The sequence below is a fragment of the Lagenorhynchus albirostris genome, chromosome 9 (genome assembly GCF_949774975.1).
Source record: "Lagenorhynchus albirostris chromosome 9, mLagAlb1.1, whole genome shotgun sequence".
Classification (NCBI taxonomy): domain Eukaryota; kingdom Metazoa; phylum Chordata; class Mammalia; order Artiodactyla; family Delphinidae; genus Lagenorhynchus; species Lagenorhynchus albirostris.
The window spans coordinates 38,217,138-38,237,664 of NC_083103.1; the positions used below are offsets into that span (position 1 = coordinate 38,217,138).

At 52.5% G+C, this 20,527-nt stretch overlaps 1 protein-coding gene across 1 annotated transcript in view; it reads left to right on the forward strand.

Moving 5' to 3' along the window:
* Nucleotides 1-20,527, forward strand: part of USH1C (USH1 protein network component harmonin) — a 52,908-nt gene that overhangs the window by 6,851 nt on the left and 25,530 nt on the right. The window contains exons 2-15 of the mRNA XM_060159586.1: nucleotides 4,534-4,601; nucleotides 5,989-6,132; nucleotides 6,271-6,409; nucleotides 10,098-10,206; nucleotides 10,333-10,357; nucleotides 10,550-10,607; nucleotides 10,889-10,983; nucleotides 12,739-12,823; nucleotides 13,775-13,834; nucleotides 13,995-14,051; nucleotides 14,354-14,496; nucleotides 15,555-15,620; nucleotides 15,988-16,112; nucleotides 19,224-19,297. Of these exons, the coding sequence (XP_060015569.1) occupies nucleotides 4,534-4,601; nucleotides 5,989-6,132; nucleotides 6,271-6,409; nucleotides 10,098-10,206; nucleotides 10,333-10,357; nucleotides 10,550-10,607; nucleotides 10,889-10,983; nucleotides 12,739-12,823; nucleotides 13,775-13,834; nucleotides 13,995-14,051; nucleotides 14,354-14,496; nucleotides 15,555-15,620; nucleotides 15,988-16,112; nucleotides 19,224-19,297 (1,248 nt within the window). The remainder of the gene's footprint in view (nucleotides 1-4,533; nucleotides 4,602-5,988; nucleotides 6,133-6,270; nucleotides 6,410-10,097; nucleotides 10,207-10,332; nucleotides 10,358-10,549; nucleotides 10,608-10,888; nucleotides 10,984-12,738; nucleotides 12,824-13,774; nucleotides 13,835-13,994; nucleotides 14,052-14,353; nucleotides 14,497-15,554; nucleotides 15,621-15,987; nucleotides 16,113-19,223; nucleotides 19,298-20,527) is intronic.

The window sequence follows — 20,527 nt, forward strand, 5'->3', positions numbered from 1 at the left end:
TGAGCCTCGATTTCCTCATCTGTCTAATGGGGATAATAATATCCATCCACTTAGAGGGTTGTTGGGAGGTTAAAGATAATGCAAGTAAAGTTCTTCAGACATGATGGCCAGTCGGTAAGCAGAGTCTGTACTGAATGAGGGAGCCGGGCAAGAAGGGCCTCGGGCTGGGAGGCCCGTGAGGAGGCTCTGGGCTGGGCACGGTCAGGAAAGACTCTAGAAGAGGGGGCTTGGACTCCCCTTAAATGAAGGCAGGGGTCAGGTGGGAGGAGGGAGGGCAATCCCTCTTGCTTGGGTCTGGGACCTACTCTTTGTGAGCAGCAGGAACTGAGCTGAGAGGAGCCAGATCCAGGAGGCTGTGTACTAAGGAGCCATGGGAAGGTGACTGGACTGGGGGGAGAGGAAGGAAGGAAGGCTCTAGTCTAAGGCTAAAGGAGTTCACCCGTCATTCAGCAGACACACTGAGCACTGTGCACCCGTGTGCATGGCACGGTGCTGTTGAAGACCTACTTGGTGCCAGGTGGGTTACAGGTACCTGAGCTCAAGGTTTCAGGAGAATGGTACAAAGGGCCCAAGGGCAGGGTTCACTGAAGCTGATCCTTGCACTGGTGCTGGGCAGCCCCCGCCCCGGGGAGTTTGCTTGAACCCAGATTCCAGGAGGAGGGAATACCATATACATTTTTTAAATATTTAAAAAGTGAAATTTGAATTACAGTGGTGAGGTTACTGCATGTTTGGGCTTCTAGAGAAAGTTCCATGCTTCTCAGTTGTCTTTCCCGGTTCCTTTTAAAGCCCAGAGGCTGAGGTGTGACTGTGTGTTTTCACTCGGGTGTGGTCAGAGAACAAAGCAGTGCTGTTATCCCTGAGTCTCTCTGGAGACATTCCCCGGTGGAGAATGGTCAGGGTCACCAGAGTACCACCATTTTGATTTATCACTTACATTTGTACTTAAAGAGCATTCTACAGAAACCGGGTATGTTTTCCCAGATATAATGGTATGTGGATAATTTTTTAAATGGACGAGTTGAATTTCTGGGGGTCGATGAAACATTCTGAGTGAGGATGGGAAGGTTCCAATATTTTGGGGGAAGGGTCTGTTCAGCTGCAGCCTGAGTCCCACTTGGGGAATGATGGAGATCCCCAAGGAGATGACCCTGGAGGAGCAGGTAAGGGCAGAACTGAAGGCCAGGATGGGAGTGACCTAAGCGGTGAGAGTGGATGGACATCAGGCTAAGGAGCTGAACTTTGCGGGCTGCCTCAGAAGGAGACTGGTAGGACGTGGTTTCTCAGTGGGGCCTCTGGATGCAGTGGTCAGCATTGGAGGGCTGCCCACAAGGACCAGGAACCTGGGACCCCCAGGAATAGGCTCTTTCCACAAAGAGCATCTCCAGGCGTCCTATGCTTGGCCCAGGAGGGCAGAAAATCAGAACCCTAGACTTTAACATTGGAAATTGCCTTTGTCTTCCATTCCCACTCTCCACCCAGTGCCTAAATGCTGTCTACCAGGAACAGTGCCTCACTTCTTACATTTAATGATGCAGCAGGAGGCATTTCTGCAAGGAGGGATGGGAGAGAGCTTCAGTCTTAAGGCCTCAGTGAATAAGAGATTTCCCTCTCCTCTACTTTGTCTTATGTCACCACCCATGGCTGGAATTGAGCTAGAAGCCCTTGGTTGGGCTCTCCTCACTGCAATCAGAGCAGATGGGATTTTTATGCTTCCTTAGAGAACAGAACATCTGTGGTTCCAAGAGTCATCCAAAAGATGTTGTGTTTTCTTTCTTGTTATGAACCAAACCCGAAGGGTTTTCTTTTTCTTTTTTTTTTTCTTTGCGGTACGCGGGCCTCTCACTGTTGTGGCCTCTCCCGTTGCGGAGCACAGGCTCTGACGCGCAGGCTCAGCAGCCACGGCTCACGGGCCCAGCCGCTCTGCGGCACGTGGGATCTTCCCGGACCGGGGCACGAACCCGTGTCCCCTGCATCGGCAGGCGGATGCTCAACCACTGCGCCACCAGGGAAGCCCCAAAGGGTTTTCTTAATAGTGCAGAGGAGAGTGGTGGGTATTAGAGATAAGGGAGATCCTCCTGAGAGCAGAGCGTTTGAAATTTTGGCCTAAGGAGGCCCTGGAATTTTTTCCTCTGGAAGGCCTGACTCACCCACGCAGTGGTGCCAGCAGGAAGAGCATAGGCTTTGGAATCAGATAGACCAAGGTTCAAACCTTAGCTCTGTCTCTTATTAGCCGTGGGACCTTGAGTGAGATGGCTTAACCTCTCTGGTCTTCAGTTTCCTCATCTGCAAAATGGTGTGAGAACATCGGCCTTGTAGGGCTGGTGAGATAAACAAATGGAATAAAGCCCAGAAAAGCTCCTGGTGCCATCCCATGGTGCAAATATCATTTCCCTTCCCCTTCTGTTCCAGCGATTCCCTTTCTCCCATCTGATGGTGGATGTACCAGGAGGCAGGGGGATGGACAAATCCATTTGATGCTTATTTATTGACCACTTACTGTGCGTTAGTCACAAGAGATTTGGAACACACAGACCTCATCTTTCCCTCATGGGGTTTTCTGTCTGATGAAGGAAACAGAGCAATTCACAAAAAAGCAAGCCTTTCATTACAAATTGTGACCGTTACAGTGAAGGAATTGAAGCATCTCTGGGGTGTGGGAGTGCGTTCTGTTTAGGTAGGTGAGCAGGGAGACCTCCCTGGGGAGGAGGCCAGCCATGCAGGGAAGAGGGGAAGCAGTCCAGGCAGAGAAAGCAGCACATGCGATGGCCCTGAGGCTAGAGCGAGTGTGGCCCGTGGGAAGCACTGAAAGGAGGCCCATGCAACCAGTCAGGAGCTGAAGTTGGGCTTTGATAAGTTAAGGTAAAGAATTTGGATCTGAATTTTGTTTTGAGTACAATGAGAAGCTATTAAGTACTCAAGTGATATGATCCAATTTATTTAAATATTTCTGGCCCCTGATCCTAGGGAAATTCAGAATTTTTCTCTGCTCAGACTCCTCTTCCACAGCCGCATGTGGGCAGCCCAGGCCTATCTTGACGCTGTTCCGCACCCCTCTCTTGCAGGCCCAGGCAGAGCAGGGAGAGAGAGTCCAGGCTGGCCCCTCGTAGAGATGAGCTTTTGGAGGTACCCACTTCTGTGGTGTGTGTAAAAGCCTGGGCTACCACCTAAGGTTCAGTACCACCCACTGTAGCTGATGCTTCTGTCCCCCATCTTCTGGCTGGCTGGGAGCCCCTGGCCTGGAGGAGAGGGGCAGTGAAGTGGGAGAAAGCAGCAGTACCCTTCTTGGAGCAGGGGGGATATAAACTTCTGTAGCTGCTGAAGCCCAGCTGTGAGTCAGTGAGTGCAGGGCAAGCCTCCTCGGTTATTCTCATCTTTAATGAAATGCTCAGCCTAATTCTAGGGGACGGGGGTACAGCTAGGGGGAGACAAGAAATCTGTATTCTGTACCCCTCCTGTTCAGTCCAGAAATCCCAAGGACTGGGCCCAGTACGTCCTCTCTGTGTCGAGACAGACCGATTTCCCCCAACCTTCCAGAGTCCTTAAGATGCCCATAGAAAAAGGCAAAGATGCCCTGGCCCTCCTCTGAGGACCAATCAGGTGGGAGCTTCCAGCTTCCAGCAGCAGCTTCTCCCTCTGTGGGCTGAGGCCCTGGACCATGCTGTTGGGCCTGGAGGTTGGAGGAGGGAGGGGCCCAAGGACCCCTCGAGCCTCCACCCTGCCCTCTTACTCAGTCCTGGGCTGAAGAGAGAGCTAAGGATATAGTGCACAGAGATTCACACTGAGCTGTCCCAGGGAGTGGAATCTGGGGCTCCTGGCCCACCAGCTCCCCTGGGACTGAGGTGCTAATGAAACAGCTCTTGACCCTGACCTTGGACTCCCAGCCATTGACGTCAGTGAAGTTGAAATAATGTAACCCGATTCTCCCCTTGGGGTGGCGGGGGAGGCATACAGGGGCATGGGAAGGGGAAGGACTGACCAGAAGTCAGGGCCGACCCAGCTTAGGCCGGGACTGGACAAGGAAGAATCCAGTGGTAGGGCGCTCCCGGCCGGTGGGATGTGCTCTATGAGCGAGTGGCCTAAATCCTTTCTGAAAGCAGCTATCTAGCACTACAGCCACCATCAGGTAAGACAGTGGGCTTCTTCCAGAGCGGGGAGCTGACATTGGTGTTGCCACACTGGACACAGGTGACATAGCCATGGAGGTGATCGGCAGCATGGCTGCCATGGGGGTGCATTGCTGTCACGTGGGGGTTCACGTGTATGATATTCGTGTGCATCCCTGTGTGCACACGCATCACTCCACCTGGGGACGAGGCTCAGCCTGACCACGTCAGATGCTTAGAGGTACTCCTGGGGCCACGTCGGGGTGGTCTGCACAGTCTGATGTGTTGGAGTCAGGGGGCCACCCTGGCTCTGGCTTCCTTCCTCTTCTCACAACCCTGAGGAGATGTGGAGGAGGTCCCCCAGCAGGGGGGATCTGCTATCGGGGTGCTGGGCCTGGAGTTGTAATTCTGCCTTTGGGTTTTCCAGGTGGATTTTCTGATTGAAAATGATGCAGAAAAGGACTATCTCTACGATGTGTTGCGGATGTACCACCAGTAAGTGTACTGGGTCCAGCTCCTGTGGGCCACCCCGGGTACCTCTGTCTTCAGGAAAACCTGGGATGGTTTGTTCTGAGACAGGAGGACCTCCCCCTCTTATCCTGGGGGGCTCAGGGAGGCTGATGCTCGGTGTTCCTGGGAATCAAATAGACACGCCACTCACTTGTCTTAGCAAATATTTACATAAATACACTGTGTATGGCTCTGTGCTAGCGGATAGGGGTACACGTATAAGCAAGACAAACTGGTTGCTGCCACCTAGTTGCTTACAGTCTGATGGGGGAGGCTGTCAGGTAGCCAGATAGGTTCAACAGAGTGTGATTGCTAGGATAGGACAGGAAATGCCAGCTGGTCCCAGTGCCGGCATCAGATGTCTGTTATCGCTCACCCGCTTTTTGATGCATTCAGCAACATTTATAAGCTCCTGCCACTGGTCGGGCACCATGCAGAATGTGGAAATGAATATCTACTTCCTTTCCTCAACTAACTTGTGGCTTAGTTGGGGGAGATGGACAGACACTAGCAACACAAGGAACTGTAATAAAGTTCCAGTGAAATAACTGCTGAGTAGAGGTGAAAGCAGGAATGTACAGAAAGGAGTTCTCAGTTCTAACTGTGGAGGGAGGATCAAGAAGGCTTGAGCTAGGTTTTTGAAGGGTAAGAAGGATTTTGCTGGGTGGAAATATCAGGGAAGGACATTCCAGGGTGAGAGATCAACATAAGCAGCGGTTCAGAGATGTGAAACCACGGGTTGTGACAGAGACGATAACAGCCACCAGCCTGGGCAGTTCCACAGAAACAGGTCATGGAGGCCCTGAGCCTACCAAGAAGGATGGACTGTGCCCTCTGGGCAGTGGGGAGCCATCGAAGGGTTTTGAGAAGGGGAGCAATTTACATTTTAAAAAAAGATGGGCTGAGAGTGAGCCAGTCAGCTGGCAGCTGGAGAGGTGCTGGCCCCAGACGTTGAGGGTCTGAACGGTCTGAGGTGGAAGCTTGTGAGAGATAGTATGAGGCTGCAGCTCAGAGCAGGAAACAAGGGGATGAGAGGGCTCACCGCCATCCCACAGAGGTTTCCTGTCTGGAAGGATGCTGGGCTTCAGAAGTAGGCAGAGCTGACTTTGAATCCTGGCTTGATTTCATCCGCAGGATGAGTGAACAACCCCTACTTCGATGGTTTCCTTGAGATACTTACATGGGAGAACGGACTCTTCTGAGGCACCCGACCCATCGTTAGGGGCTCTGGGCATTTCAGGAGAGTTCTCCTCAATTCCAAGGCCTGGGCCCAGTGGGTGGGGACCCAGCCCAGGACTGCTTCCTCTGGGAATCCTGGGGTCTCAGAGGTCATGGCTAAGGGGGAGGCTTCAGGGTCCCTGTGTCTCTGCAGAACCATGGACGTGGCCGTGCTTGTGGGAGACCTGAAGCTGGTCATCAACGAGCCCAGCCGCCTGCCCCTGTTTGACGCCATCCGGCCCCTGATCCCGCTGAAGCACCAGGTGGAGTACGACCAGCTAACCCCCCGGCGCTCCAGGTGCGGAGGGAGCCGCAGGCCGGAGGCGGGGCGGGGGAGAGGTCACCCTGGGATGGACAGGGTCGCTCACGAGTGGATGGGGCAGTGCTGGCCATCAGGCCAGAGCTGGGCCGTCACCAGTCCCTCCTCCCTTGGCAGGAAGCTGAAAGAGGTGCGTCTGGACCGGCTGCACCCCGAAGGCCTCGGCCTCAGCGTGCGTGGTGGCCTCGAGTTCGGCTGCGGGCTCTTCATCTCCCACCTAATCAAAGGTGGCCAGGCAGACAGCGTCGGGCTCCAGGTGAGTGAGCAGAGCTCGGGGGATGTGGGGACCAAGCCCTCAGGCTTCCTGCCTCCGCCTCATTCACGCACTAGGCTGTCTGGTGTAACATGGTCACCTCGCCCTTCTGAGCCTTTGGGAGAGGGAAAGGGTGACGTATCCTGGCAGAGTGTCCTCGGGCCTCTAGAAGCGTGGCTGCAGGAACTTGCCTGTTTTCTTTTTTCTTCTTTCAGTTTTTATTGGCGTAGAGTTGATTTACAGTGTTGTCTTAGCTTCAGGTGTACAGCAAAGTGAATCAGTTACACATATACGTATATCCACTCTTTCTTAGATTCTTTTCCCATATAGGCCATTATAGAGTATTGGGTAGAGTTCCCTGTGCTGTACAGTATGTCCTTATCTATTTTGTGTATAGTAGTGTGTTGCCTGTTTTCTTGAGTGGAGCTGAGAACCTGGCTCCCAGCTGTTGCTGCCCCTGCTGCACTGCACCCCACCTCCCTTATGTCTGAAGGAAGAGCATAATTATGTCCTGACACCTGAAGTTCTGGACACATAGCCTTCTCCCTGGAAGGGGAAAGGAAATACTGGCATAGTGCAGTACTTCAGAGCGTAGACTCTGGAGCTGGAATGTCCTGGCTTTGCTATTCATTAGCTGTGTGACTTTGGTGAAATTACTTAACCCCCTGCCTCAGTTTCCTCATCTGTAAAATGGGATGATGATACTACTACTTACCTCATCAGGTTGTTAGGCCGGAATAAATGAATTCATATTACAAAGTACTTGTATCAGTATCTGGCACATAAATGCTGTGTGTTAGTTTGCAGAAAACAACGTGCATTTTACGCTCCCAGAATATGTATGATTTGTTTGTGTTTGCTTAAGGAAACACACACACACACACACACACACACACACTGAAAAGCAGTTGCTTGTTGGAGGGGAAGCTGGAGTGGATGGGGGATAAGGTGAGATGGAGTCTTTTAAGGCTACGTCTTTTAATATTATTTGGCTTTTGAATCATATGAATGTACTATTTTTTTCTAAATTCTTTTTATTGAAGTATAGTTGATTGATGTGTTAATTACTGCTGTGCAGCAAAGTGACTCAGTCATAAACATATATACATTCTTTTCCATATTCTTTTCCATTATGGTTTATCACTGGATATTGAATATAGTTCCCTGTGCTGTACCATAGAACCTTGTTGTTTATCCATTCTATATATACCAGTTAACGCTGTGTGTTTGTTAAGCAAGCAGAGAGGGAGATTTAATAAACACCTATAATGTGCCAGGTAACATGTTGACAGCCAGTTCTCACTGTATGCCTGGGCTTTCTCATCCCCATTTTACAGAGTTGATAGAAGATCAGGGACTTGACTAGAGTCACACAGCCAGTAAGTGGCAAAGCCAGGATTTGAACCTGGGTCTCCTGACTGCCAAGTCCAGGGATCTCTCTTCAGCACCCCAGGGGCCCCTCCCTTGGGGTCGCCATGCCTCAGTGTCTGGGCAGAGATGGGCAGACCTCCAGGTCTCGCTCCTGCCAGAGCCCAGAGCTGTGTTTTTATATGTCCAGACAGAAGAGGCCCTCCCACCCCCGCCCAGGGCTTCCAGCATGTTTGTTACCAGCATCCCAATCTGGGCTGCCAAGCCAGGGGCTTCAGGGGCCCTGACGGCTAATGGTACAAGACACCGTGGAGTGGGAGGTGGAAACTGGGAGCTGACAGACATCGCTTTGTTCTAAATCCCTGTCTCACGGCTCACTGGTAGCGTCTGAAATTTCAGCCCCTTCATTATTCCTCTCCTGTGCCACACATTTTCCAGCCCAGAAACACAGCCAGAGAAAAAACATAATGAGCTCTTCTCTTGGCGTCAGCTGAGCCCTCTTTTTTTTCCGGGGTGAGGTCTCCTCCTAGGACAAGCACTTCTCAAAGATTCCTCCATGATTGGGGGCCTCAGGGCGTTTTAATGAAATGTAGACTTTTACCTTCCTGCCTGTTTCTCAGGCTTATGAATTATCAACCCTTTCTCGGGTTAACGGGCGCATCTCTCCTTTGTGCCGCTGTCCCTCAGATCGTCATTTCACTGTTGCCCTTGCACAAAGGGCCTTTTGCAGGGCTCCACGCGGGAGCGAGAGGGAGAAGAAAGTCAATCCTGCAAGCTGAGCCGGGGGTTGTGTGGGAATCGTTCCACTGGGGTCCCGGGCAGGTTCCCTTTTGGAACAACACAGGGAGCTTCACTCAGAGCAGCTTGGGGAAAACATCTGCATCTATTCACCTGTCTGGGTGGGGTTCATGTTTCTGGGGAGATCGCATGTCTGAGGGCGGGGGAGGGGCATGTTCAGATACAGCCTGGCTCAACTGAAGGTCCCGTTGATTTGACCTGTGAGGCTGGGCCCCGAGTGGGGGCCTTGGACCCAGCCCTGGGACTCCTCCATCTCTGCACTTGTCCCCCTACTGGAGTTATTTTAGATTTTTGTCCAAGTGTATCCTGTCTGAACCTACGTCCTCTGCCCTGCACGACTTGCTGTATAGTCCAAGGCTAGAGAATAATTCTGTGTGCCTTGGTTGTCCCAGCTGTAAAATGGACAGAGTTATCCCTGCCTTTCCTATGGGACTTGAGGGCTCTGTCAGGTGGCAAGGATCCAGAGAGGACAGGACACAGGGAACCGCAGCCAAGCTTGGCCAGAGTCCCTTCTCTTCTGCTTCCAGACACCCAAGAGACAACACTTGTCTGTCAGGGAGCCCTGATGTCAAATCTCAGCAGCACTGTTCACTAGCTGGGTGACCTTGAGCAAGTCACCTCACCTCTCTGAGCCTCAGTTTCCTCATCTGATTAACAGACACGCAGAGTTGTTGTGAAGAACTGCTGCAAGGAGGCCATCCAGCCATCCTCCTTCCATGAGAAGGCCCCAGAAACCTAGAGGGGTCCTTAGTGACCGCCCCCCCCACCCCTGTGGCGCCTCTTTGAGCCCCTTGCCAGACCACTGAGAAGACGGGGGTCTGGGTCCAGGTGTGGAAGGGAAGTGTTCGGGTGACAATAGGGAGAAGGTGACTCTGGGGGTTGTTGTAAAGGGTAGGTGTTGGCCTGGAGGACCCCTCAGAGGCTATGTGCCCACCCAGCCCCCAGACCTCACTGAGAGTCAAGCTGCGTCCCCTACACTTACTAACAAGTCTCTAAAGGGTCAGCATGTGTGGTGTGAGGTAGTCCGCCAGCTGACCTGCCCTGGCCTCAGGCTGGAGAGGGTCGGGTCGTCCACGATCCAGTCCCTGCTCTGTAGCTAATGATTGTGACTGTGGACAAAACATCACCTCCTGGGCCTCAGTTTCAACTGATGTCTGAGGATCCTTCCAGCCCCGTAGTTATTAAATGGGGAGCTTCAGGACTGATCCCCAGGGCCAAGGTGCTCAGAGGACAAAGGCCAGGGAAGAGCTGCTTGAATCTTGTTGGAGGGTCGCCCTTCGCATGAATTCCAGAACCTGATGGTGCCCCAGTGGGTGGAAGGGACAGAGTGAGGGTACAGAATCCTGACTTCTCCTCCCAGCTCTGCTACCCGCTCTCTGTGCCCCTCGCCCCCATCTTGGTTCCCCCATCTGTAAAATGGGCAGAAAGACTTCTGGAGAGCAGGCCAGGAGTATCTGGCCATGAGCCTGCCCAGCTGCCCGATGCTTCCTCACCCCGGTGCGTCTTCTCTCTGCCTGTGGTTAAGGTAGGGGATGAGATCGTCCGGATCAATGGGTATTCCATCGCCTCCTGCACCCATGAGGAGGTCATCAACCTCATCCGCACCAAGAAGACTGTGTCCATCAAAGTGAGACGTGAGTGAGGCCAGAGCACGAGGGTGCTGACGGTGGGGCAGGGTGGGGCACCTGGTGGTACCCAGCTCCTAGGGGAGGAAGGGAGGGCAGAGGAGCCATCCTAACCCCCATGCCTTTCTCCCACAGACATCGGCCTGATCCCTGTGAAGAGGTGAGCAGGACCCTCCTCTGCAGGCAGACTCCTCCCTATGGGCTCAGGGTCCTGGATCAGCCTGGGGTCTGGCCAGCACTGCCCCTGGGCCAGTGATGGTGCAGGCTTCAGATGGGGAAGATTTGGATTTGGGGCCTGGTGCCTCAAACATCTCTCCCTAATGACCCGCCTTCTACTCTCCCCTGCCATCAGCTCTCCCGATGAGCCCCTCAAATGGCAGTATGTGGATCAGTTTGTGTCGGAATCTGGGGTAAGGGTCAGGACCGCCGGTGATGGGGGCTGGATGGGGTAGCTGGTCCTGAAGGAAGGCCTTCTCTAGGGATGTGTCCTCAGGGGCTTCATATAGGCCCCCAGCACAACCAGAATGCCCCTGTGGGTGGTGGCCCAGCTGGTATAGACGCACACTCCCAGGGACAAAACGGCAGTCGGGCTCACATGGGGACAGCATCGCTCGCCCCGAAGGCCTTATGAGCACAAGAGGCCCCTTGCACAATGCGGACACCCGGTGACCTTATCGTCTCCCTCCCTCAGGGTGGGCAGACCAGCCTGGGCTCCCCCAGCAGTCAGGAAAACAAGGAGAAGAAGGTCTTCATCAGCCTGGTGGGCTCCCGGGGCCTTGGCTGCAGGTGGGTGGCAGGTACGCCCTGGGGCTCACTCGTGGCCAGCAGACCCCAATAGGTCCCTCACACCACTCCCCTTTCTCACTGCTGCTTCTGAGGAGACTTTTGTCCACTAGTGATGACACTTCTTGGTGCTTGATTTCCCCTCTGAGCTTCACAACAGCCCTGTAGGGCCAGAGGGACAGCTCTAACAGGCCCATTTTACAGAGGAGGAAACTGAGGCCCAAAGGCAGAGCCATGTTCCTTTGGTGGGCCCTCAAGTCATGCAAAAGGAACCTGTCAAGCTGATCATCTCTGTCACAGTTCCCTTCTCACTTATTACCTTGTGGCTTCCTTAGGAGGCAGCCAGGGAGTTGCAAACAGGCATTGAGTTTCATGCACACAGGTACTGCAGTTAGAGATCTAGGTTCCAGGCCCCTTGTTAAGCACACAGGTACTGCAGTTAGAGATCTAGGTTCCAGGCCCTGCTGTGCCACCTATGAGCTCTAGAACCTTGGACTAGTTACTTAACCACCCCGACCCTCAGTTTCTTTTATTTATTTGTTTGTTTGTTTTGGTTGCATCAGGTCTTAGTTGCGGCAGGTGGGCTCCTTAGTTGCAGCTCGCCAGCTCCTTAGTTGCGTCACGTGGACTCCTTAGTTGTGGCATGTGAATTCTTAGTTGCGGCATGCATGTGGGATCTAGTTCCCTGACCAGGGATCAAATCCGGGCTCCCTGCATTGGGAGCATGGAGTCCTAACCACTGTGCCACCAGGGAAGTCCCCTCAGTTTCTTTCTCTATAAATCAGCAGTAATAGTCCCCATATCACAAGGCTGTTGTGAGGAAGAGTGAGATGACAGAATGAAGTACCAAGCTTAGTGCCTGGCAGGTAGTAAGCAGTTCATAAATATTAGCTATTATTATCTGTCTTTTTTTTTTGACCGCACCACGAGGCTTGTGCGATCCTAGTTCCCCGACCAGAGATTGAATCTGGGCCTTCGGCAGCGAAAGCACAGAGTCCTAACCACTGGACCACCAGAGAATTCCCTAAGTTATTCTTCTTATTTCCATTCCATCACATTTCTGACAAGCATAAGTGATTAAAAAAAAAAGTCCCTCTTTTCTAAGAAATTATAGCTTAATATAGAAGCCAGCCACATAAATAGTTCCAGTATTGAGCGACTCTGTCACGGAGCTGCATTCTGGGTCAGGCGTGGCAAATAAGTTTTCCGTCCTGTGCTCTCTCTAGTCAGTTAGTGGTGGCTGCCCTGGGGTACTATTTTGAAAAGAACTTTAATGCTGTATCTAGGCGTAGGTGGAAAAGAGTGTTGCGATTGATTAGTGATATCTGCCACAGATCTGGGAGGGGAGATTAACAAACAGTACAAGTGCCATCCTTGCTGTAGGTGTTTTAGGAGCACGGGGAAGGGAGCAACCAGCTTAGTCAGGGGTTAGAATAAGGAGGTTGGTTAAAACCTTGTAGAGGAGATAACATTTGAGTGTTGAGGAATGCATAGGAAAATGCTAGAAAGAGAGAAGAAACAGCATATGCAATAGGTTGGATGAGGGGTAGGGTAGGGGGAATTAGACGTAGCTTTCTGTTGGTAGTTGCCACAGGGAAATGAGGCTGGACAGGTAGACAGAGGCTGAACAGGTAGATGACAGAGGGCTTGGGTACTGAGCTCATGTGTGACCTGGACACACAGGCATGGGGGCCGGTCATTGAAAATGAGCAAGCACTGAGGAGCAGAGGCTCACCTCACCTCCCGAATCTCCCACAGCATTTCCAGCGGCCCCATCCAGAAACCTGGCATCTTCATCAGCCACGTGAAGCCTGGCTCCCTGTCTGCTGAGGTGGGGCTGGAGGTGAGTGACCCTGGGCCTGCCCCAGTGGGGCCCCTGTGGGGTGCAGGGTCAGACTGTGATCGCACAGGGATGGAGCACGTGCTTTCCCACACAGCCCTCTCTCAACACTCACTGGCTGATGATTCCTACTAACCCCCAAAGGGAAGGCTTCACAGAGCGGGTGACATTTGAGCCTTTCTCCAGCCCTTCTCCAGCTCTGAGAGCCTTTGGTCCTGAGCTTGGGATGTAGTAATAATAATCAGAATTGACATTCATTGAGCGTTAACTGTATTGGACATTGTTCTAAGCCCTTTAAAATGTATAAGAACTCTGAAAATTAGGTACTATCGTTAGCCTCATTTTACAGATGAGGAAACTGAGAGCCAGAGAAAGATCTTTCCAAGATCATGTACGTAGTATGGCAGGGCTGGGATTCAAACCTAGGTGGTCTGATTCCAGAGCTAGATAGAACTCTTAACCTCTTCTTTGGACAAGTTATTTCCTCTTTCTCTGCTTCAGTTTCCTATCCTGTAAAATGGGGGTACTAGCCTTCCTTCTGGGGTCATTGTGTAGATTAAATGTATTAATACATGTGCTTAGAACTGTGTCTGGTACCTACTGAGGGATCGATTAACGTTAGCTATTATACTAATTATTATTATGACTCACACAGAATCTACTATATGAGAAGCTTAAAGGCTCCTAAGTCTACAAACTGAGTTTTTAAAGCAAATGTCGTAAATTCAGCCAAAGTAATGAACTTCTAAAGGTGTAATATTTGACAACTGATGAAAGAGATATGGGGTGGAGGAGCCCTGGGAGGACCCTATTGGAACTCTGCTCTTTCGGAAGAGTTGAGGTACAGCTACTTGAAGACCCAACGTCTGATGCTGGCCTCCAGGGGGAGCTCTTCCAACAGACTGAGCGTACAGATAATACAAACATGCTGATCCCTCTCCATTTCTCCACCAGCCGGGGGACCAGATTGTCGAAGTCAATGGCATCGACTTCTCCAACCTGGACCACAAGGAGGTGAGATGTGGGTTTTTCACCTTCTGGCTGCGATCCTCTCTGCTGTCCTCTTCTCACCTACGTCCCCCTTGCCACAATGTCTGAAACCTTCTGTGCTCTCCAGAGGCCTCAACTACTCTGATCTGTCAGGTCTCAGCTGACTATCTGCCTGTCCCCACAGGCCGTGAACGTGCTGAAGAGTAGCCGCAGCCTGACCATCTCCATCGTAGCTGGAGCTGTAAGTCCAGAACGAGCTGGTGGGGGCCCCGTGACCCCTGACCTGCAGCCCAGCTGCTCAGACCCCTGATCTCTGCCACACACTCGTGGGAAAGGCCAAGGGGTCTCCTTCCCTGAAGCTCTGATAGCAGCTGGGAGGATTTCTGCCCAACCAGAAGCTTGGGTCAGACAGAGCCGGAGCCACGATGCCTGACATGGGGGCACGGAGATGAGAAGGCAACCCAAATCTTGGCCCTCAAACTCTGGCAGTGGACTTCTAGGTTCCCAGGGGACTGAGCAAGGCGCCTCTTTTCTCCCCATGAGGGCCGGGAGCTGTTCATGACAGACCGGGAGCGGCTGGAAGAGTTCCGGCAGCGCGAGCTGCAGCGACAGGAGCTTCTGATGCAGAAGCGGCTGGCGATGGAATCCAACAAGATCCTCCGGGAGCAGCAGGAGATGGAGCGGCAGTGAGTGTGGCCAGCCAGGAGGCCCCTGCCCTGCCCTCCCAGACCACTGTACCATCCCACCTGCCTTTCTTCCTGCCCACTGCATCCTGAGCTGACTTTATTGTCTCCCTCGAGGCCTGTCTTCAGACCGGATGGGTTCAGTGATGCTCAGTGGAAGCATCCCCTTCCTCCAGACCATGAGGCTCCTCCCTCCTTGCCAAGGAAAGCCCTTGATTTCCAAGACCCAGGAATATGGAAAATAGGATGCTACTAGCAATAACTAACATTTGTCAAGTTCCAGCCATGTGGCTGGCATTGTATTAGGGCCTTGTTTACGTTCCTCAACTGAATTCCCATAATAGCCCTGGGAGATAGATGGTATTAACCCATTTTATAGGTGAGGAGACTGAGACTCAGAGAGGTTACACCACTTGTGTACAAAGTCAGACATGGCTAAGCTGTGGAATTCATACCCAGGCAGTTTGGCTGCCCCATCTATGGTGATCAGAACTACCCCCCACCAACCCCAGAGTGGCTGGGATGATGACTGAGAGAATTCATAAGTCAAAAACTATTGTCAAAATCCCAATCCAGATACATTCTATGAGCATAATAAGAATTTGGGAAAGGAAAGTGGACAGGATCTTTCCACCTCTCCCTTCACAGAATTTGCCTGAAGAACCACCCTGGGTGGTACCTCTGCCCATTACTCTGGCCTTGCTTAGCAGCCCCGGCTTTGCCCCTGGGGTCTGGGGCCCTCCTCTGGGAGGACCTCACTCAGTCAGTCACTTTATGCTGGTGTTTAGAGGTGGCTGCATGGCATGTGGCCTGCACTGAACTGCCTCCAGTCTCCCGCAGTGCAGAATCTCTGCTCAGTAGTGCCAGACGAAACCACACAAGAGCACAGGATCCAGACTTTTCTGGACCCTCTTTCCCAGCATCCAAATTTGGTCCAGGCATCCTTGGAAAGGAGCCTGGAAGAAATATTTAAAACTTTTCTCAAATCAGAGATTAGCTGCAAGGAAGAGTTAACTTCTCTGACATAGACTCCAACATGCCAACTTGCATTTGTGTTTCAGGAGGAAAAAGGAAATTGCCCAGAAGGCAGCAGAGGAAAATGAGAGATACCGGAAGGAGATGGAACAGTGAGTGCCTTGGCCCCATGTGTCTGCACACACATGTCTGTGCGTGGACGTGAGTGTACTCGCGGGAGTGCGGCCCCAGAGGCCACCTCCAGGCCCAGTTTACCTGGCCCTCTTGTCCCCTGGTGGACCGTCCTTTATTTGTAGTCCTTCCATAATCCTAGTAAAACCTATCATATTAGGGTAACTGGAATACAGTCTTGTAACTGTCAGGGTGGCATTCACACCTGATTTAGAATACAAGTGCCAGGGACTCGTTTTCGTCACAGCTGCAACCATGTGGCTTCTCCCCAGGCTGGTTGGCGTTCCCCAATAGGCAGAAGGCAGGCCTGCAAAGGTTCTGACTCTAGTCACAGGCGTCTTATTTCAGGATCGTGGAGGAGGAAGAGAATTTTAAGAAGCAGTGGGAAGAAGACTGGGGCTCAAAGGAACAGCTCCTGTCGTCTAAAACCATCACCACCGAGTTGCACCCAGTACCCCTTCGCAAGCCAAAGTGTATGTATCATGTGCCAGGGGAGAGGGGGCTTCCTTCTGGGGCTGGGGATGTCTAGACAAAGATAGAGGTCTCCCGCCACTCACCACCACCTGCCCAGGTGAATAGGCCATGGCTCTCTCTTCATGGAGGGGTAGCCAGTTGCCAGGTGCTGTCTGCCAGGGCATTGGGATGGCTGGGATCTGCCTGCCTTCCTTGTCCTGGGGGCCTGCTGCCAGGCTCTCCTCCATGACACAGACTCAGGCATGTGCCCTTGGACTGAAGAGGGGCTGGAGAGCTGTGGCAAAAGCGAACTGCTGATGGGATTATCATCCTAGTGTGTCAGGTGTTGTGTCCTCCTCTTGCCCGGTTCTGAATTGGGGCTGGGGTAAAACAGCAAGAAAGAGGGGAAGGGGCTCACATGAGAGAAGGACTCTGGTGGTCCAAGGCTGGTGAGCAATTGCGGGAGGAGCTTACCAAAGTGCCCCTGCCACCTGCGTCCCTGTGTGTGGACTGCAGTCACGCCACTCCGAGGATGGAGCCAGGGAGAGAACTGTGTGACCCTCCCAGGCACCAAACTGCAGCCATCCTTGGGCCTCAGCAACCTCTGCCCTTCCCATCTCCTTTCTTCCTCTGTCCTGTGTTCCCATGTCCACTCGCAGTCCAGGCCCCCACCACGTGCTCCCCCGTCCACCTGCTCTCCACCCCAACTCCCAGGATGTCACGTCTCTACAAGGGGCAGCTCACACCACCAGGGCAGTGTTGGGGGCTCAGTCTCAGTGCTTCTTCAGTGGGGTAGTGGTGGGGAGCCAGGAGCCAGGCAGCTTGGGGGGCCGTGGCAATCACAGGTCCAGGATGCCTGGTTGGGCCTTTACTCGCTGACTTGACAGCTGTTTCGATTTGTACTTGACACAAGGCAGATTCTACTCCAGCTGACTGCTCAGCCGACCTTGGACCCTCGCAGTATGAGGCAAATCTGCACCCAGGAACCAAGGTTCCCCCCCTTCCCCTGTGCAGCAGCCATTTGGGATCCTGTGATGGGGTCTGGACAGCTTTGGCCCCAACTTTGAATCATACTCGAGCCCTAGAGGGACATCAACTTGCCAACCCAGGCCACTTGGGTCAACAAGAGGCGCAGGGCATCTGGATGGTTCCACGTCACCCCTCCCTGGTGCAGGGCAAGCATCTCCCAGCACATTTCTTGCTGGAACCGGGGCAATGTCATCTCGGGTCCTCTCCGAAGGACAAAGCACTTTCTCATCAGCCGCCCCCATGACATTCGGTATGAGTTGAGGATGTGGCCAGAGCTAGATTCCCGGCGAATAATCTGTGCCTTAGACAGGTAGCTAATTTGTTCTTTGGAGTGAAATGGGAGCTTCCGAAAGAGAGAAATCGATTTTAATTGCTTCTCATGAAAGTAATCCCAGTCAATTTAGTACCTTCCTAGAAATTGGGTCTTGGCCTCAAAGCAAACACACCCTCTCAGGAACTGTGAAAAATAAAAGCCCTTTCTCTAGCTATTTATTCAGTGCTTTTCGACCAAATCAAGCTTCTTGAATAAAAGGAGCAAAAGCTTTCCCTTTGCTGGAGATATAAATGTCTTCTAAGGGAACGGGAGGAAGCAAGTGATTGAGGACCAGGCTCTGCCGGCCTGAGCTGAGGCAGCCAGGCCACCGCCATCCATTTGCATCTGCGTCGGCAGTTTAATTTTACTTTGGAGATTAGGCAGGAAGTGCAGGAAGGCCTCTGGGCCAGCTCAATTCCCACCTTTTCCCCATTCCTCGGAGGCTGGAATGGTCTCTGCCTTTTAGCCGACAGGCCAGGCTGCAGCCAGCCCCTCCCTGACCACTCGTCAATCTGGGGGTCCAGTCAGCTGACAGGTTCTACCTGACTCAGGTGTCTTGTGCCTGTGTGGAGCCAGCATTTTTGAACAGACAGGAAAGAGTGTGAAGCATCTCTTGCCTGGAAAACGAAGCCACTCATCCTAATGATCAGGGGGGACTGACTGCTCCCCTCCCCGCCTGCTTCCCAGGGGCTCTGCCTGCCTACCCACGACCGACCTCAATGTTGAGCAGAACCTCAACATTGCACTGAGCCCTCAAAGCCAGGACGTACAGTCACAGAGGCCCCAGAATAGCTTTCCTTAGCAAAAGCAAAAGGGGGCAGAGGGGTAACTAAGGTTCCCAGAGCTGGAAGGAGGCTTGAAAGATAAGAAGTTTAAATAAGAGCTTTCCAGCCTTCTCATCGAGGACCCCATCTATTAGCCCCCAATCCCATTAGACCCCATGGTTTGGAAGTTGAGTTTTTTCCTACTACACTATTAAGTAATCATTTGTATTCACTGTTTTATTAAGTAGTCACTCTTGTTAGCAAGAAAGCATCAGTGTTCCATTGTTGAGTAAATATAAACCGAGCCAAAAGCAAAGGAACTTACGTATAGCCTTTTCATAGGTTAATAGGCCAGCTCTTCTAATTAATATTCTGAAATATTAATAAGCAACTCATAGCAGACTCAAACACTACTTTCCAGGGCACCAGGGAGGCCAGAGTCCAGGTTAGAAATCACTGGAAAGGACAGTTTGCTATTCTCCACATTAGGTCAGAATTCATGTCTTTCTAAGCACACGTGCCCCTTTTACCCCTTGGGACCTCCTCACCTCCTCAGGATCCCAAACTTCTGTCTGCTGCCCACACACAGTTCTGACATTCCCTGGGGACCCAGAGCTCCAAGGGTGATGAGAAGAAGCTGGGAGGATCTGTTTCCCATTGCAAGCCCTTGGCATCAAACGTGTATAGTACTCAGATATTCCTGTCATCAGTACTGCACCTCCTGTTTCAACCAAACACCCTGCAAAATGGTTCTCATGCTGCTGTCAGATCAGAGGCCCCTGTTGTGAGCCCATTTTACAGATGGAGAAATGAGAACTACCAAGGTTGAAAGCACTGCACACACCATCCCAGAGCAAGAAACCTTTGCTCTGGATTCCTGAGCCCTGTTCTCACCCCTGACCTCCCAGCTCTCCCATGGAGTAAGCTGGTCACAGGCCCCCAGGCACCCCCAAGCACCTCTGGCCTCTTGATCTCCCAAGTCCTTCTTGGTTCACCAGCTTCCTTCCTCCTCTTTTCCCGGGTAGATGATCTGGGAGTGGACCCCGAGTTTGACCCAGCAGATGACCTGGACGGAGGCACGGAAAAGCAGGGAGAGCAGGTTTGCGGCCCCCGCTTCGCTCCCTGGCCTTGCTGCTCTGTTTGCCCTGCCCGCCTCCTCCTGCCAGCCCTGCAGACACCTAGCTCTGAGGGTCCAATATGTGGTAGGGACTCCTGGAGTCCGGGAAGCTGCTCCAAGCCCCGGCTTGGTCCAAGCACTGCATACAATACCTTAAGGACAAGACTCACGGCCAGGCTGAAATGTCAGCTGGAACTGCTGGTTCAAATATTTAATACTACCCAAGCCTAAGTTCTTTCTCTGCTGCTCTGGCCTCTCCCCCAAGACTCCCTAGACCTCCCCAACATCCAGCAACTAAGAGGATAGTGCTGGGTCTAGCAGGGAGCTTTCTAGATGCTGTTCCAGAGCTCAGGCTGGTCAAGGGTGGGTAATTAAGCCATCACTTCTGGCCAGGGAGCTTCAGCCTTGAGGTATTAGCCCATCCGTCATGCTGTTGCCTGGGGAAGGCAGGGGGCTGGTGATCTGGCCTGGGTGGGGATATGCTTTTCTGGGGGCAGATCTGCCCACTGCTGCTTGAACGTCCTTCCCTGAGCTGACCCTGCCAGAGCCTTCTCTTTCGCGGTTGAAAGCAGAGGACGTGGCCTGCTCTGTGAGACAAGACAGTTTTGTTCTGTCTGACAGTCGTTCTAGGCAGAGACCCAGGCTCCCTTTTGTTTCGGGTTGTTTCTTGGATGGAGGAACCTGACGCCAGTCAGGAGAGGCCTTGTTCAATGGGGCTTTGTGTTTGCAGACTGTGGCTGTGATGGGGAAAAGCGCATCCTTCTACAAGGGGCTTTCTCTTTGACTTTCTGGCACTGACTGCTGAAGCCAGTGTCCTGGGGGAGGCAGCTGACAGTGGCCCGGGGCCTGGGAATCGGGCCCTTTCTCAGGTGGTCTTGGGCCTGCTTTACAACCCAGGTGAGGCCAGGTAAGTGGAGAGTCAGATAGAGGGTGCGGTTCTGCTGTTGAATTTGCCGAGGCTGCTCTTCATCTCACAAAGCCGCGAGTTCCTTGGGAACCCAACTCCTCCTGGCTGCTGCCCACGGATGCTCTGGCTGAGCTGAACTGCATCTCATTTCTTTGTTCTCTGTGTTCTTATAGCCTTTGGATGGTTTTATCGCTACGATGGCAAATTCCCAACCATCCGGAAGGTAGGCCAGGACTGGGTGCTGTTTGCTGCTGAGTTTGCTGTTGGTTTTGACCTTTTCCAAACATTGTTTCTTCTCCTGTCGT